We start from the raw sequence: 17,513 nt of genomic DNA on the forward strand, positions 1-17,513 counted from the left end.
CCATTATAGTTAATGGCTCCCTACTGTCAGCAGAATAAAGTCGAGGCTCCATGGGGAAGTATTGAAGATTTTTTGTAATTGAACTGTATTCTATATTTCTCTCTCAAAGTATTATCATGCCATAAGTATGACATATTTTTATCTTTGCCTTTGCCACAGGCCCATTTCTTCTGCCAGGAACCAGCCTTTTGCCCTGTGTCCACCTAGCTCGTACCTACTTATCCTTTTAAGCTCAGATGTAAAGTATAATTTTTTGTAGCCTCCTCTGTCATTCTCTTCCAGGTCAGGATTAGGTGTTCTCTCCTCTGTGTGCAACAGTACCACATGGATATTTCTATTGTAGCACTTACTACTACATTGCATTGTTACTAGGTGCCTACACTCTATAGGAGCAAGGATTTTGTCTTATCTATATATCCCTTCAGTAGAGACTTAAATATTTGGATGTAAGGAAGGAAGGAGGGAAAGAAGGAAAGAAGCTACTCTATGCTCCAGATTATTTTGGTCATCCTTCTTGAAAATAATATTTAATCTCTTTAAGGTTCTGAGGGAAGCAATAAATAACAATTTTATCTTGGGACTTTCTTGGTGGTCCAGTGGTTAGGACTCCGTTTCCAATGCAGAGGGTGAGGGTTAAATCCCTGGTCGGGGAACTAGTATCCCACATGCCTCATGGCCAAAAAAAAAAAAAAAAAAAGTAAAAAAAAAAAAAGAATTCTGTCTTCATTCACTAGTGAGGAGTCAATAGAGAAATAAGACACAGGAAACAGAGGTGAGGTTAGAATACCATCTGCTGAGTGAACATAGCTTTAGCTCTGCACCTCTATTGGACTTACTAATATTTTACCCCTACAGGAGGCAGACTTAAGCACTCAATCTCTGGTCTCTGTGTTCAGTTGTTTGACCCCTCCCACAAGGCAGACATGGTGAAAAGACCAGATTACACCCTCTCTGCAGGCAGGCTAGCATCCAGAACAGCAAGAGAACCCAAGAGGCCCTGAGCCAAGCACGTAGAATTCATTCTGTAAAACCCACCAGTCAGATAAGACATTCTTTCTTCCTTGGAGAACAAAGTAAAGGGGCTCAGAGAAACTGGAAATGTTTCTCTGGATGAGTGTGTTCCACTAATGCTCTTTACATTATGGGTGACCATATGTCTTGGTTGGCCAAGGACTAATCCAGCTTATTCCTGCTGTCCCAGCATAATTAATAACAGTGTCCCCTTTTACTCTCAAAAGTGTAGAATACATTATATGGTCATCTTAATTATATCTTTCTTAAGATAGAGCAACCAAAATTGCACTCAGGATTTAAGGATGTTCAAAACATTTTAATCTAAGAGTTACTCTCCCACCCCCATTACTGGGTGTGCCTTTCTAACGTCACCTGTACTTCACTATGGGGACCCCAAAATTTGGAACCTTCAACCTATTTGTTTTATGCTCGGCCAACCTTTATCACTTTTGCTGTATATTTTGTCTCCTCCCTCAATAGGGGAGAAATAGCCCCACAATAGGCTATTTCCAGACTAGACTGTATCTGACTTACATTGGTAATTTCCACAACACTTTGCACAGAGTAGATGTTCAAAAGGGGATAGTAATAACAATATTTTAAATGTCAGTTTTTATAGTTTAAGATATTGTTTGCATTCTGCTGAACATTTAAGATCTTCTAGAAAAACCTCACAGTTTCTAAAACTTGCCCTTTTCTCCCCAGTCTTGTGATATTCAGAACCTGTGTTTTTATACCATATCTGATGGTTTAATCGATGTACATATTTATCTTCCACTTAAAATAATTGTTTTAGTTAAATTTAGTTAAATTGTTTTATCTTAAAAATTCAACATCAGGAATCCATTTTACTCTCAACCCACTCCTTTTCTCTTAAGATGAAAGAAAGATTAAATTTTTTACTAAAGACATTTTTACTAAAATGTATTGAACATCAATATCGTTTTTAGAATTTAGAGAATGGTAAAAGAAAATCATCAACTGAATAGAGCTCCACAATGAGAAAACAATTGTAATTCATATATTTAAATAAGAAAAATCCTATTTGGAGAAGAGGAAAGATAAATTCATGGGCTTTAGAAACAATCAACTGCTTGATATGCCAGAAATAGTTTTGCCTTTTGAGTCAGCTTTTGGGGGGAATGCTTTAGCTTCTAACACAGAAAAATACGGTTAGATCTTTCCTATCTCAAAAGTAAATAAACACATTTTCTCTTGACCCTACTTCTCCTCCACAGTTCTCACACTAGGTTTTTCACAACTAAGTTTCCAAAAAGAAGACAAAGAAAAAAAGAAAAGGCTCTCTTCTTAAGGGCTCCACCTTTTATTTTACTCTTTAATACTACAGTATGGTGAACTTTGCCCCTTACCTTTCTAGCTAAACTGGTTTTCTTAAGGTTACCAGTAACCTCTGGCCTGATTGCCAAACTCAGTGGACTCTTTTTAGCCCTTATCTTGAGTCCTTACAGCTTTATAAAGCATTTGTTAGCATTGACCATGCTCTCCTCTTCTGTCTTCTTTGACATCATTCCCCCTGACTATTCTCACTCTCTCTGCTCCTTAAATTGTAAATGCTCCTTTAGCTTCTATTCTCCATCTTTTTCTATTCACAATTTATCTAGGTAATCTTGTCCACTGCCATGGCTTTAACTACAATGTCTCCCAAATCCTTATCTTCCTACATTTCTCATTTGAGAACCAGGTTCATATTTCCAAGAGATTGTTGGATATCTCTATAAGGATGTTGCATAGCCGCTCAAATGTAACACCTCCCAAACTGAGTTAAATATTCTCTATACCTGAGCTTCCTGCCATCACCAAATGACATTACATCCTCCCAGTTCCATGAGCGTTAAACTGGCTATCATCCTCAACTTTATCCTCACCGTATCTTCTTCATTGCAGTAAAGTACCAAGTTCTATCAATTCTGACTTTAAAAAACCTGCCATCTCTTAAGTGTCCAATGGTGCTAGGCACTTTTCCCATATTATCTGTCTCCTAAATGCCTCTAAATCCAAATTAATAACTCTTTCCTCTTCCCACAGCTGTTTTCATCATTGGTATCCAGTAAATATTTGATAATATGTCATCTTCATGCCTGAAGAGCCATTAACCTTGGGATCATCTTGGCTTCCTCCCCTCTCTTCCTCCTTCAGTCTTAGTGTTAGTCATTGAGTTCTGTTGCTTTGACTTCCTTGTCTCTATTATCCATTCTTTCTCTGTATTCCCACTACCAGTGTCTTAGCTCCAACCTTCATAATTTCTTACCTAAGCTATTAATGACTTTCTTGTTTGTCTGCTTTTATTCTCACTCCACTCCATCTATTTCATTCTTTGTTACTGCTGCCCATAATCTTTCCCAAATATAAATGTAATCATGTCTCAGTCCAGCTTAGTCAGTTTCATCATTATCAAAATAAAGACCAAACTTCTTAACCCGGCACTCCAGAAATGTGTTTTGGTGCTTGCTTATAAGACAAGCCCCCTTGCATACATCCTTCACTCTAGCCCTATCAAATTATTTGTAATTACTGAAAATTGCCTGCCATTCTTAATACCTCAGTGCTCTTTGATCTATGGAATGGCCTCCCTCTCCCCAGTCCCAACTCATCCTTTAAGACTGCTCAAACATCACCCTCTTTTAGAAGGCTTTTCTGATAGCTGCTTTACCAAGCAATTGGTGTCATTCCTCTGCTCTCCCCAAAAGCTTGCGTTTACCTTCATTATATCAATTTTCTCTTCTGTCTTCATTTATAGACTATGAACTCTTTGATGTCAAGAACTATACTGTTTCTAATTTTTATTTTTGCATAAAGAAGGAGAGAGGAGGAGGAGAAGGAAGGGAAGGGAAAAAGGGAAGGAAAAGGGGAAGAAATTCAGTAAATGAATCGACCCACTAGATAGTGTATAAAATTGCTAGGTATTAGTCTTGCTTTTATTACCTTTATTTAAGTGGGCAAGTAATAACCACTTCTTTATCTGCATGAATCTGCCCTGCAAAAACCTAGCTAAAGGGCTATACTTTATCTGTTAGTTGCTAATTTCTTTAAGTACTAGCTAAAATGCCGACTCAACTTCCACGTCAACAATGAAATATATTTATTTTGCTGTTTTATTTTTATTAGGCATTAATACATCCTTATTAGTGAATTTTTCAGTTAGCAAATGGAAAGTTTCAACTATCTCTGTAGTTGCTTCAATTCTCCAAAATTCTCAAAGACAAAGCATAAATCCAGGGCTTCCCTGGTGGCGCAGTGGTTAAGAATCCACCTGCCAATGCAGGGGACACGGGTTCGAGCTCTGGTCCGGGAAGATCCCACATGCGACAGAGCAACTAAGCCCGTGCGCCACAACTACTGAGCCTGCGCTCTAGAGCCCGTGAGCCACAACTACTGAAGCCTGTGCACCTAGAGCCCATGCTCTGCAACAAGAGAAGCCACCACAATGAGAAGCCCGCGCACCGCAGCGAAGAGTAGCCCCCGCTCACCGCAACTAGAGAAAGCCCATGCACAGCAACAGACCCAATGCAACCAAAAATAAATAAATAAAAATAAATAAATAATTTTTTTAAAAAAAGCATAAATCCAGTTGTGGTGCAGTTGCGGAAGTCATCCTTACACAGCACAACTGAGTTCCTATGTTATTTCAAGAAAATTTCTATTAAAGAAAAATAGCTCTCTCATGAAAGATCCTCAATGATAATGCTTTGGTAATATTATTATAGAGCATTTTTTTTACAGATATAATCCAACAGATATAATCCATGTTATATGCATGTAACAGTTGCTTAGTGTCGACTTAAAGGAAAACATACATGAGAGTTATGAGTTTAAGTTTTGTTCAGGGTCTTACTGAGGCCCATAGCCCAGGAGACAGCAACTCAGGATCTCTGAGAACTGCTCCAAGAGGTAGGAGAGGAGCCAGGATATACATGAGTTTTTAGCTGGGAAATTCTTGCAGTCAAGCATACATCTTAGCAAAAGATGACCGATAATCACAAAGAACAGACATCTCAAGCTAATGGTCTTAGTACTTTCTATATATGGGAAGATGCAAGGATCTGGGATCATTGAAATTCTTCCTGTGATATGCATCTAATTATCCAGGGGCCCCTTTGTCCAAAGCACAGCGTGCCTCATCCTGTTTTGTTTTATTTTCATCCTGAATTCCTTTCAGGATGAACTGTCCTGGGTGACTGCAGTGGGTTGCATCTTAACCCCTGAAGAACTGGATAATGAGAGATGCTCTTTGTCCTTTTTTTCTTCACATGGGTCATAAAATGTTGTACCTACTTAATTGATTGTTTGCTTCCTAGCTGTGGAGGCTCAAAGTGAACTGAAGTGTATCCCAGTTCTTTTCAGTTGTTTTGATCTGTTTCATATAGTAGTTACTTTTCAACTATTCTCATCTTTTCCACCTCAGACATTTCAACCAGGTCCTTCAAAGGAAAACCACAAAAACTCACCAAGCTTCAAAACCACCAATTAATATATATACATAGGCAGAAAAAATATGCTGGAGAAAAGGGGTGGCGGTGATTCAGAGCCTTTCATCAGGAGGCTAGTCAATTATTCTCTCCTTTTGTTCTGAATGTGGAATAATACTGTTTATTAGAGCATAACAGTTTGTATTGTTTTATCAGGTTCATTATAATGGAATTTTTACTTACAAAGTCAATATACTACAGCTTAATGATATAAAATGAATAAGTACTTTGTTATTTTCTAAGCCTGTATGCTGTCTAGCATATGTCATTTGTATGTGTGTGCACATGTGTACATGTTTTTCAGCATAGCAGAAAAAGAGTCTAAAAGAAATTGAAAATAAAAGGGTGGTCAGGGTGGTCATCATAGTGTACAACTATAGGTTTTTTAAAAATTCCTTCTTGGGCTTCCCTGGTGGTGCAGTGGTTGAGAGTCCACCTGCCGATGCAGGGGACACGGGTTCTTGCCCCAGTCCGGGAAGATCCCACATGCCGCAGAGTGGCTGGGCCCGTGAGCCATGGCCGCTGAGCCTGCGCGTCCGGAGCCTGTGCTCCGCAACGGGAGAGGCCACAACAGTGAGAGGCTCGCGTACTGCAAAAAAAAATGCCTTCTTGCTGGGCTCCTATGCGTAATTGATAGCAATAAAAACCACCTGGTAGGAACACTCCTGCCAACTTAATCCATGTCTGACTAATAAGATGATTCTTCAGCCTTACCTTGGAAAACAGAGTGAGAGGGAAAGGGGATTCTTTCTTGACAGGGCCAGTTTACGTTGCAAAGACCAGATTTTTTTTTTAACTATCAGAAATTCAACTACTTTCAGTTTTTCTGGTTATATTTTATTGGTCACTTTACTTGCAATAACACATAATAATCCTATGTAAGGTATTTCTTTGTAACCATACATAAATATAGATTCTATGCAAGGCACTGTGTAGTTATATAAATTTTCCTTCAGATGCTTAGATCAAGCTCTTGCAAGGGACAGTAGGTATTTTCTTAGATTTTAAGCAAATCTAGATTGCCCACTTGAAATGGCAAAAATCCAAGGCTGGACTTTCCTGGGGGGAGAAGTGGGTCAGAATGTGATAACAGAAATAATTGACAAATATTTGTCTAATAGTGAAAAATTTAACATGCAGCTGCTGCTTGTATTGAACTACAGGGTGTGTCTCACGTCATTGTTATCAGGCTTTTTAAATGAAAGAAATATACCAGGTGATTTCTTAAATAATTAGCATTTTATGGCTTGTGATTTGAATAAACATCTTTTTTTTTTTGCGGTACGCGGGCCTCTCACTGTTATGGCCTTTCCCGTTGTGGAGCACAGGCTCCGCGGCCATGGCTCACGGGCCCAGCTGCTCCGCGGCATGTGGGATCTTCCCGGACCGGGGCACGAACCCGTGTTCCCTGCATCGGCAGGCGGACTCTCAACCACTGCGCCACCAGGGAAGCCCCTCGAAAAAACACCTTTGAGTTTAATGTCATCTTTTCTTCTGTGCTTCTGATTACTTGCTGAGATACTCACTAGCTATTGAAAAAACTACTCAAACTGTGTTTGTTGTTTGAAAGTGAGCCCTCAGCTTTCCGTCTGTCTCCCAGTTATTAGTGTAATGAAATAAAAGACACAAATTCATTCTGTAAATTCTTTTCTTGTTGGTTTTGAAACTGGCATTTCACTCAATTCTGTTTTTTTTTATTTGCAGAACTTCCTTATGGCTGGGAGAAAATTGAAGACCCTCAGTATGGGACCTACTATGTTGAGTAAGTTTGTTACCTCAGTTAATGTTCTCCCAAATGTTTTCCTTTCATTACACAACTTTAGGGAGTGAATGAAATACTTTATGCTTCTGCAATCCAGCTTTCAGGTTTTGCCACTAGGGGAATGAGAAGATAGGGACAGTGGGCATTTACTTCACTGACTAGACTCCCTAGAAGTTGGCTTTGAAGTAAGTATAGAGAGACAGGGGGAAGTTGCCCAGATGAGTAATGGCTAGAGATGTTATCAGTACTACTGAGGCCTCTAAAGAGAGAAGTAGTAGATAGAAGACTGAAATAAGGTGAACTATTAAGGTCACTTTCAACACTATACTTGCATGGTTCTGAAAGCAATGAAAGGACTTTAAGGGCATGGTATCATAATGATCCAAACCTTTGAAGTATATAATTAAAACTGTTCTCTCTTTCAAGGAGTTAATTAAGGAAAACTTAGTATTCTTTTTGGGGGTGAAAGTTGCTTCTCACACAGCTGTTTTGGTTAAATTTAACATAAATCTGTGTTGGAATAGAGGATCAAACACCTGCCTATGTTAGCCAGAGAAATTAGGATAACATCAACATCTAATTTTTCTTTCCCTTTTCTTCACTTATCTAATTGCTACATTATTATGATCGTTGGGATTGCTTTCTCTCCAGATGGTATAGATAGAATTTTGACCTCAGGCGTCTAGTACCAGGCAAATAATTGCATCAGAGAGGTTACTACTTACCTGGGAACTAGGAGTCTGCACCAACTGCCAAGGTAGTAAAGGCAAAATACTATTACCTGGAAAAATAGCAAACATGAGAATCTTCTAGTTTTATGATTGCTAATTAACTTTTCATCACTTGTTGGCACAAACCAGTGCCCCTTCCCTAATGCAAGTAGCTCTGAGTCCTGTTATAATGCTAGTCTTTATCCTAGTGTGTCGGTTGTTACTTGAGTCACTGTGGTTAGAGGGATTTTTGGAATGATTTCTTAAAATCTAACTTGTACCCTAAGAAAATGAGTCATTTTGACCCTTGGATATGTAACTTAACAGTGTCAATATTTTGGTTCCATTGAATGGTTATGTTAATTTTATTTCCATTGTGTTATTTCATATCTTTCTAATACTGTGATGTGAAAGGTTCACAGCAGTTCTTTTGTTATTTTTTTTCTAAAGCATATTTAATTAGAAGAAAAAAACCAACCATTTTTCTAGTCAAAGAAATATTTGAAGGCTGGCTGAAAAGGAATTGTGAGATTTTTTCCCCCGAAGAGTTAGTCTACTTAAATTGGGCTTCAGTTAGTTATTATTTGCCATTAACACTACTGAACATTTCTGAGATAATAATTCTCATTCTCTTAGTATCCATTCCAAGTGAATTTGAGTACACGGTCAAGAGGTGAAAGACATTTGCCTGTTATAAAATCTTGGGCTAAATGATCGGGTTCTCCTTAAGCAAGGATATACTAATATTGAAGCAACTTTAGGGCAAATCCTGAAGTGACCTGCTCTCAGCTGTCATGGAGGTATGTGAAATAGCCTGATTAGAAGCAACAGCAGTGGCAGCAATGTGATTTTGTATGATTGCTCCCAGATGAGCTCATTTTACAGGAGGGTAATTTATTAGATTAAGAAAGAGCAGGCTGTACTCAAGATGCACATTAGTATGGAATCAGCTGAGCTCTGGAGTGTGGCTTGATTCCCAGATTAGTTAGGCTTTGAATCTCGACTATAGTAATCTGCAGTGAGTTTACTGATGGAGATAAAAAGCTGTTAACTTGAATGGCTACTCTTTGGCTCCCTTAGTTTGTCAAACCAGATGGCACAATGATTGCTCTTGGCAGGAGCCTTATAGTAGTAACACCAACTGCAATGGCAGGGTTTTTTTTTTGGTAAGTATTTATTTTAGAAGATGAGATTCTGAAATGGATTAATTTATTTTTGAAAATAAAATTGTTCCCAAAATTTAATGGCAGGCCTTACATAAGAATGCTTATATATTTAGAAATGTTGTCTTAACGTATTACTTTAACTGCCTTGATGCAGTCAGGTGACAAAGTCAAAATATGTCTGCTTTTAATATCTTAACCCTTCGTGAAGGATAATGATTTTGTTTGTTGAGGTGAATTCTTAAAATTCTTATATGCAGGGGCTTCCCTGGTGGCGCAGTGGTTGAGAGTCCGCCTGCCGATGCAGGGGACACGGGTTCGTGCCCCGGTCTGGGAGGATCCCACATGCCGCGGAGCGGCTTGGCCCATGAGCCATGGCCATTGAGCCTGCGTGTCCGGAGCCTGTGCTCCGCAACGGGAGAGGCCACAACAGTGAGAGGCCCACATACCGCAAAAAAAAAAAAAAAAAAAAAAAAAAAATTCTTATATGCAAAATTTTAATACAGGTGAAATTTCAAATTATTTATTATATATTTAATTAAGCTTGTTTGCTACCCTTGTTTAATTTTTCTGATAATCTGTCATATTCTCCTCTCTTACTTCCCATAGCTGGTTTTATAGAAGACAAAATTTGTTATCTTAATAATATTATGGGTATAAGTAACTAAATGAAAAGGAGAGTGTTTTTACTGTTTTGTTTTTTGGGTGACATTTTAATCTAGATAGTCTAAGGTTACAGATGCAATTACTCCCTTCACTAAAATCTTACATTATTTGTCAAAGAATTTTCAGGAAAGGGATTACTCATTCGCATACTTCTACTCTCTTCTCCCACACATAACAAAGAGTATACTACTACTTTTTTTTTTTTACAACTTTATTGGAGTATAATTGCTTCACAATGGTGTATTAGTTTCTGCTTTATAACAAAGTGAATCAGTTATACATATACATCTGTTCCCATATCCCTTCCCTCTTGCGTCTCCCTCCCACCCTCCCTATCCCACCCCTCCAGTCGGTCACAAAGCACCGAGCTGATCTCCCTCTGCTATGCGGCTGCTTCCCACTAGCTATCTACCTTACGTTTGGTAGTATATATATGTCCATGCCTCTCTCTCGCTATACTACTACTTTTTATGTTCTAATACTTGGATGGCAAAGTTAGTCATTCTAGCTGATGACATTAAAGTGAGCCAGGATTCTTTCCAAACAGGCTTATTCTTTTCTAAGTGTCAGTTTCTAGTTTTATTTTTTCAAGACTATGTAAATTATCAGTACCTAACAGATAACTTTTAAAATGGTACCTAACTTAACACCAAAGTCTTCATTTTCACAGAGGGGTAAACAGTAACTCAGTTGATAAGGTACCCTCATAGTAAAAAGCAGAAGCATACCTGAGTTTTTGTGAAATCAGAACCCAAGGGGTGTCAAGTAGAACTTGCCATATTTAGAGCTCTGAAACTAAATACGTACATCTGTTGCAGGGTTAATAATGCTCTAGAAGCCTAAAAGGCATAGAGAAGCATACTCAGAAGCTAGCATACCTTGCTGTAGGGTGGTTTTTTGTCCCTGCTGCCCCCTTCTCCATCACCATTAATGTTCACAAATGGTAAAGAAAATATCCAAGTCATGTGACTATTTACATATAGATTTTGTAATAGCCTATCTAAAGACAATCATAATCTGAAATTCTCATGATTTGTTGTTTAATTGTTGGTATTTACTAATGTCACTTCTCGTTAAAATGGATTCTACTAGAAAGTGCATTTCATTTGGCTAAAATATATTTGTACTATAGAAGTACTAGAATATAATTCCCCCTTGCTTCTGTATTAGACTTATTTGCAGTCTTAAACATCTTTTGTACAATAGTTGCATTCTTAACCAAGTTACACTTAACTGACTTGCCAGAATAACCTATGCTCAGTTCCCTCTGTAAAGAGGGTAAGAGTATGCTCTTACCCTTAGTATATTGAATACTATCGGCTAATGGCCTACCTCTAGTCTCCCCATGCTTTTCTGCTTTCCCCCACAGACTTGTATGCTTTCAGGGGTCAGTTGCGATTGCTCCTAAATCATAAAAAACAGTTAAACTTTTGTTATAATTATGTAACTAATTATTATATAATTTTGAAGAAATTTAACTGTGAGAGTTGTTCTGTGATACAGTTTGATAAAAGCAAGTCACTTGCTTAGTTGCTGCTAAATTGATGTGGGTGAGTCAGTTGGAAAACTAATAGTAAAATTCTAGAAGGCTTCTACACTCAGATTTCTTCAAATGTGTCTTTACAGCTGCTTCACTTTAGAGAACCTTAAAACCCTCCTACCATTAACTGCCTTTAAAAAAAATTAACTGATTAATTACCAACAGTTCTGAGTGTATCATATAGGAGGGCTTCTACTGTAGTTTTGAAAACTGTTATTAGCTATATTAGAAACGTTTATAAAGAAGCTGTAGTGAATACTTCAGCAGCTTTGACTTCTAGGCATCTTCTGCGGGCCCTTCTTTAGTTGCCAGAAGGCTCTTCCTCTGTGACCTGTCAGCATATCTGGGTTCCATAGCGTAAAGGGTACATATTTATCCCTTAACCTATGATAGTCTATTTAAAAATATGTAATTCTTTCATATTAAACTGAAATGCATATTTTTCTACATTTTACAGTCACCTTAACCAGAAAACCCAGTTTGAAAATCCAGTGGAGGAAGCCAAAAGGAAAAAGCAGTTAGGACAGGCTGATATTGGGTCTTCAAAACCAGGTAGAACTTTTACCTCTATCTTCTCTTCTAAGAATAACTTGTGAAACGTATATGCTGAAATAATAAAAGTGAGTTTGAACTTTTTACTGTCGGGGCTTTGAAATTCAACAGAGAATGTCTAATTTCTTTCACTGTAAAGGTATGAATAATCTTAATAAAACATCTGGACAGTTTGAGAATACTGAGACTTTTCTCATGCTGCTTATATAGAAAGTATGAAATTGTTGGCAGAAGGGACTGAATAGCTTTGTTATGGGTGCAAGGTTTTAATTTGAAGATTGGATTGTTTCCTATTGTTTAAGGCCAAGCCAGTATTAGATCTCTAATTCATTATGAGCTTCTCTCAAGTTAATTGCTTAGATCTAACGTCAGTAACCATTCAGGATTCTTCATTAACTGATATGAACAAATACTAAGTAAATCCGCTGTATTATTGCCTACATCATTGATTCTCAAGTGGGATGGTAGGGTATTAGTAATATCAGGATCATTTGGGGAACATTTTAAAAATACATAGGTCCTGAGATTTTGATGAGCCTAGACATGTGTATTTTGAAAAAGATGCCCAGAAATTTCTTACATCCAACTTATCCCTCCTCATCTTCTCCCCTTTCTCTCTCTGTCATTTATAAGGTCTATATGGTCATATCATAATAATCTATTAGATTCTTCACTTCTGTTGCCAGTGAGAGAAACAGTTTTTTCTTATAACTACTCTTCCAAAACAGAGTCTCTTCCCTTAAGATTTGCATTTGATTTAACAAATATTTTTAGTTTAACAAATATTTTGGAGCACCTACTATATGCCCAGTGCTTTGCTAGGTACATGGTATTAAAAAATGATTAAGAGTCAGATAGGTCTTGCCCTCAAGAGTTCACAGTCTAAAATAGGAAACTAATAGTTACACTGTATGGTGATAGGTGTCATCTGTATTAGTAGTTGAATGAGCAGAGGGCGGAGCAGGTTTGAATCCCAGCTGTGTAACCTTGGTTGAGTTTTTAAATTCTTTGTTTTCTCATCTACAAAACAGGAATAATAGTAGTACCTACCTCTTAAGGTGGTTCTGAGTGTGCAAATTAATACATGTAAAGTGCTTACAATACATGTAAAGTGCTTGCAAATACATGTCTGGCACATGGTGACCAATAAACAATAGCTTTCATTGCTATTAATAGAGATGTACAAGGTACAGTGGTGGCATAAAGGAGAGAGTGCACAACTTTGCTTTGGTGGAGGAAATCAAGGGGGCAGGGGAACCTTCAGACAGAGGACATATGTGAACTGGGTCTTGAAGTGCCAGGAAAAGTTAAGTCAGGCAGATCAAAATTTTAGAGGAGCAACAAGGCATACCAGCTAGAAGGAACCGAATATATAAAATCATAGAAGCATGAAATGGTGGTCCAGGGGTCAGAGAACAGATACAAATGGCCAGTGCATAGGGTATTTTAGGGTAGTAAAGAAATGAGGTTGTAAGGATAGGTAGCCATGAGAAGAAACGAGTTTCAAAGAGAAGCTGAGCATTTGTGTCACATGGTGCTGAAAAGTCAAGAAAGATGAAAATTGAAAAGTGTTTTACATTGGACTTAAAAATGTGGAGGTCATTTCTCACTCTAGCAAGAGCAAGGGGAGAGTGAACTAAAACTGCAGTAGAATAAAGAGGAAATGGGAGGTGTAGAAGTGAAGACAGTGGGTTTAGCCAACTATTTTGCTAGCTTTGAGTGTGAAAGGGGTAGCCAGAGGACATTAACTGCAGAGGAACATGAGTCCCCATTTTACACATAAACAGACTTCAGGAAAGATTAAGCCTCTTGCTTAGAATCACAGTGAGTGATTTGGAGTGAAGTCTGGATTTGAACCTAGTTTTACTGACTTTAAATTCAGAGTTATTTGTATTATACCATGTAGTTCCTGAATGCCCATGTCTTCCATGGCCCATAGCAAAGATTTTCTCTCCTTTACTAAGCCCTAAGCTCCTCGAGGGCAGGACCCATGTGTTTTATTACTTTAGATAACCAGGCACTCTCCTATGAGAGAGTAATGACTCAGCATCTGTCTTTCAGGAGCCCACAAGTTAGCCAGGGAAACAGACACATAATTTTAGTATAGTATGATATTAACAGATATAAACAGTAGTGTTGGAACAAAGGAGAAAGAAATTAAATCTCACTGCAAGAGGAAAGGAAAGACTTCCTAGAAGTGATGGAAGTTATGCTAGTCCTTGAAGAATAATGGTTACCATTTATTGAGATAGAGTCTAGTGCTAAATTGTATGCTTTATATTACATCATCTCATTTAAGTCTCAAAATATTGCTGCAAGGTTGTTAATATTATTTTCCCCGTCCAGATGCCTTGATGGCATCAAGTTACAATTGTCTGATGCTTCCATCCCAGGGATATACTTGCCACAGGGACAGAAGTACTCAAGTTTGTGAGCCTCCTTCCTTAGGCAGCCGCTATGGGTTTGTGTTTATCTACATTTATTGAGCACTTACTGTTTGTCAAACACTGTTTCTTATGCTTTCTGTGCATTACCTAGTTTAATCCCTGTAACAACCCCATGAATTAGGTACTGTTACACCCCCTTTTATAGATGAGGCAACTGAGACTTAAAAAGATTAAATTATATTCCAGGATTACTCAACTAAATCACAAAGCTTGGTTTTAAAATCAGGATTGTTAAAAAAAAAAATCAGGATTGTTAGACTCAATGATAGTTTCTTTGTGCCTTTCTTATTCTTACTTTTCTATATCTAAATTCTGATAAGACCTACTTCTGACCAATTTCTAATTGGCTTTGGCTGTTTTATTACTACTTTCCCAAATTAGGTGTTAACCAAAACTTTCCCTCCCACTTTAATGGTTGCACATCTTGGAGCTCATATATTATATGCTGATTTTCTGTTGTAGCCCTCAGATGCCAGTCTTATTCTGATATTCACGGGGACTAGAGCATGGGATAGCTGACCAGAAATATTTCAATATTTGACATAAAAATGAGAAAGGTACATTTCATCAAAGATATTTTCCTCAAGTACCTGTACACAGTACTTACATGATCTTATCTACGATCTGATAGGCAACACTAGGGGGCAGTCATAATCAGCTTACATTATAACTAAATAGGCTTTGAGCATGTCAAATAATTTCTTTGAGTAATATTTTGTTCAGAGATGAGTTGCTAGTTTGAATGTCAGAGGCTCATCAAGAGCCAGCAATGCACTGAGGTATTGCCGCAAGTAGCCTGAATGGCCAAACTCAGAGGCGTCACAAAATAGTGTTTACTGTGGTGAATACACTCCTGTCTGGAGTCTAGTCCTCTCCTTTGAGAGGCCCAAAATAGCCGATTTTTTTTTTTTTTTTTAATGTCAAGTGCTTGTATTTGTAAGAGATTAGCAAATCTTGGAAGAACATAATGAATAAAGTACACCCACTCCTATCCCAAACCTGCCTTTGTCAGTATTTGTGGGGCATCCCTACCTCTTGCAGGAGCCATATGCATACTGCACAATCTATACAACCATACAGAGCAGCCCCAAGAATTGTTCTTTTCTAATTGCCAATAAGTTTAATGCATGCCTCTTAGAACACTTTACTAAGAGGGTCAGCAGCAGATACACACAGATTAACTCTGGGCTTGATATTAGTGCTAAGTGTGGTCTAAATATGAAACAAGTCACCCTGTTAATTTGAGTCATTAGGGAAATGAGCATCAAAACCACAGTGTAAGACCATTCCACGCCTACTAGAATGGCTATAACCAAAAAAGCAGACGGTAACAAGTGTTGGAAAGGATGTGGAGAAGTTGGAACCCTCCTACATTGATGGTGGAAATGTAAAATGGTACAGCCACTTTGGAAAAGTTTGGCAGTCCTTCAGAATGTTAAACATAGTTATGATATGTTTATGGTAACTGCTGCATTTCCATTCCCAGTATGTAACTAAGAGGAATGAAAATATTTGCCCACACAAAGCCTTGTACATGAGTGTTCATAGCAACATTATTTATAATATCCAAAAAGTATAAACAATCCAAATATCCATCAACTGATACATGGATAAATAAAATGTGATATATCTGCACAGTGGAATATTATTTGGCAATAAAAAGGAATAAAGTACTAACACATGCCACAACACAGATGAACCTCAAAAAAATTATGCTAAGTGAAATAAAGCATTCAAAAGACCACACATTATATGATTCCATTTATATTAAAAGTCCAGATTGGGCAAATCTATAGACAGAAAGTAGACTAGTGGTTGCCTAAGACTAGGATGTGAGGGCAGGTTGGGGAGAAATGGGGAGTGACTGCTAACGGACACAGAGATTTCTTTGGTGTGTGTGTTTGGAGGGAGAGAAAAATATGCTAAAATTAGACTGTGGTGATGGTTGCACGTCATTGACTTGTATAATTCTGTCATTATTGGATTATATCTCAATAAAGCTGTTAAAAAAGAGATTTGTGAGAAAAGTTTAAACCGTATTTTAAAAAGATAACTTAAACAATGCCTTATAAATTATGAATCTGTACAATTTGATCCCCACGGTTTTCATAAGTGCCCTAATAGCAGCCGGTGGAAGAGAGGATCGAGAGTTTCTGAGGAAGAGAAGAGAGGTATTACTTGCAAATATAGATCACTTTTAGTTCTAGGATCATCTGGGGAAACCTCTTAAAATAGGCTTTTCAGAGGAGCTGTGCTTTTTGTCTTCCTAAAGTTTCCACTAAATATGAGTAAAAGGGAAAGACACATGGAGCTATATACTGATAGTGCAGGGATTTGCTCCTCTCATCAGATATAGATTAAAGGCTGCAGAAAGCCTGAGTCATAAACTATAAAAAGTTCTCGATGTATTCTCTTTTATGAGTTTGTGACAGTTGCCTTCATCTTCCTAGTATAGTGTTTTCTTCATAGACCTCAGTAGCTTCTTATTCAAATGAAATATACATCTGAATGAGTGCTGAAGGCTTTCAGGAATTTAATAATAAAGTTTACCCTTCAGGAGTGTCATTTTGACTTCTAAATAAAGGACTCTTTGGTATAAGAAAAAGTAAGTACAAACAAGGCAGTGAGGAGGGGATAGAGTAGATGTTTTTACCTTTCAAATGACATAGAAGAGTCCTATAAAAGATAAATGATTCCTTAGCTAAGTTTTTTTTTCAGTGATTTAGTTTATGAATTTAAATTCCAACTGTTCTATAACATTAGATTCTCTCTTATTTTTTTCCTGTTATGGTTTGTTATATTTAAGTTATATAGACTATCTTGGAGATTAGCTTCAAGGGCTATATTCATTGTAATTATTCTTGTTTCATTTTTACACAGATATGGAAAAATCACACTTTACTCGAGATCCATCCCAGCTTAAAGGCATCCTTGTTCGAGCATCATTGAAAAAAAGCACAATGGGATTTGGTTTTACCATTATTGGTGGAGATAGGCCTGATGAGTTCTTACAAGTGAAAAATGTGCTGAAAGATGGTCCTGCAGCTCAGGATGGGAAAATTGCACCAGGTAACAGATTTTTCAGAAATACTTAAAGAGGGACTTCCCTGGCTCTCCAGTGGTTAAGACTCCACGCTTCCACACGGGTTCGATCCCTGGTTGGGGAACTAAG

General features: G+C 37.7%; 1 protein-coding gene across 2 annotated transcripts in view; it reads left to right on the top strand.

Annotated features, from left to right (window-relative positions):
• Window positions 1-17,513, top strand: part of MAGI3 (membrane associated guanylate kinase, WW and PDZ domain containing 3) — a gene marked incomplete at its 5' end in the record, with an annotated part of 282,350 nt that overhangs the window by 215,505 nt on the left and 49,332 nt on the right. For both annotated transcript variants that reach the window (XM_079724347.1, XM_079724348.1), the window contains 3 exons: window positions 7,206-7,263; window positions 11,800-11,894; window positions 17,222-17,410. In XM_079724347.1, coding sequence (XP_079580473.1) covers window positions 7,206-7,263; window positions 11,800-11,894; window positions 17,222-17,410 — 342 coding nt within the window. The remainder of the gene's footprint in view (window positions 1-7,205; window positions 7,264-11,799; window positions 11,895-17,221; window positions 17,411-17,513) is intronic.

Source organism: Hyperoodon ampullatus, assembly GCF_949752795.1.
Source record: "Hyperoodon ampullatus genome assembly, chromosome: 2".
NCBI classification, from domain to species: domain Eukaryota; kingdom Metazoa; phylum Chordata; class Mammalia; order Artiodactyla; family Ziphiidae; genus Hyperoodon; species Hyperoodon ampullatus.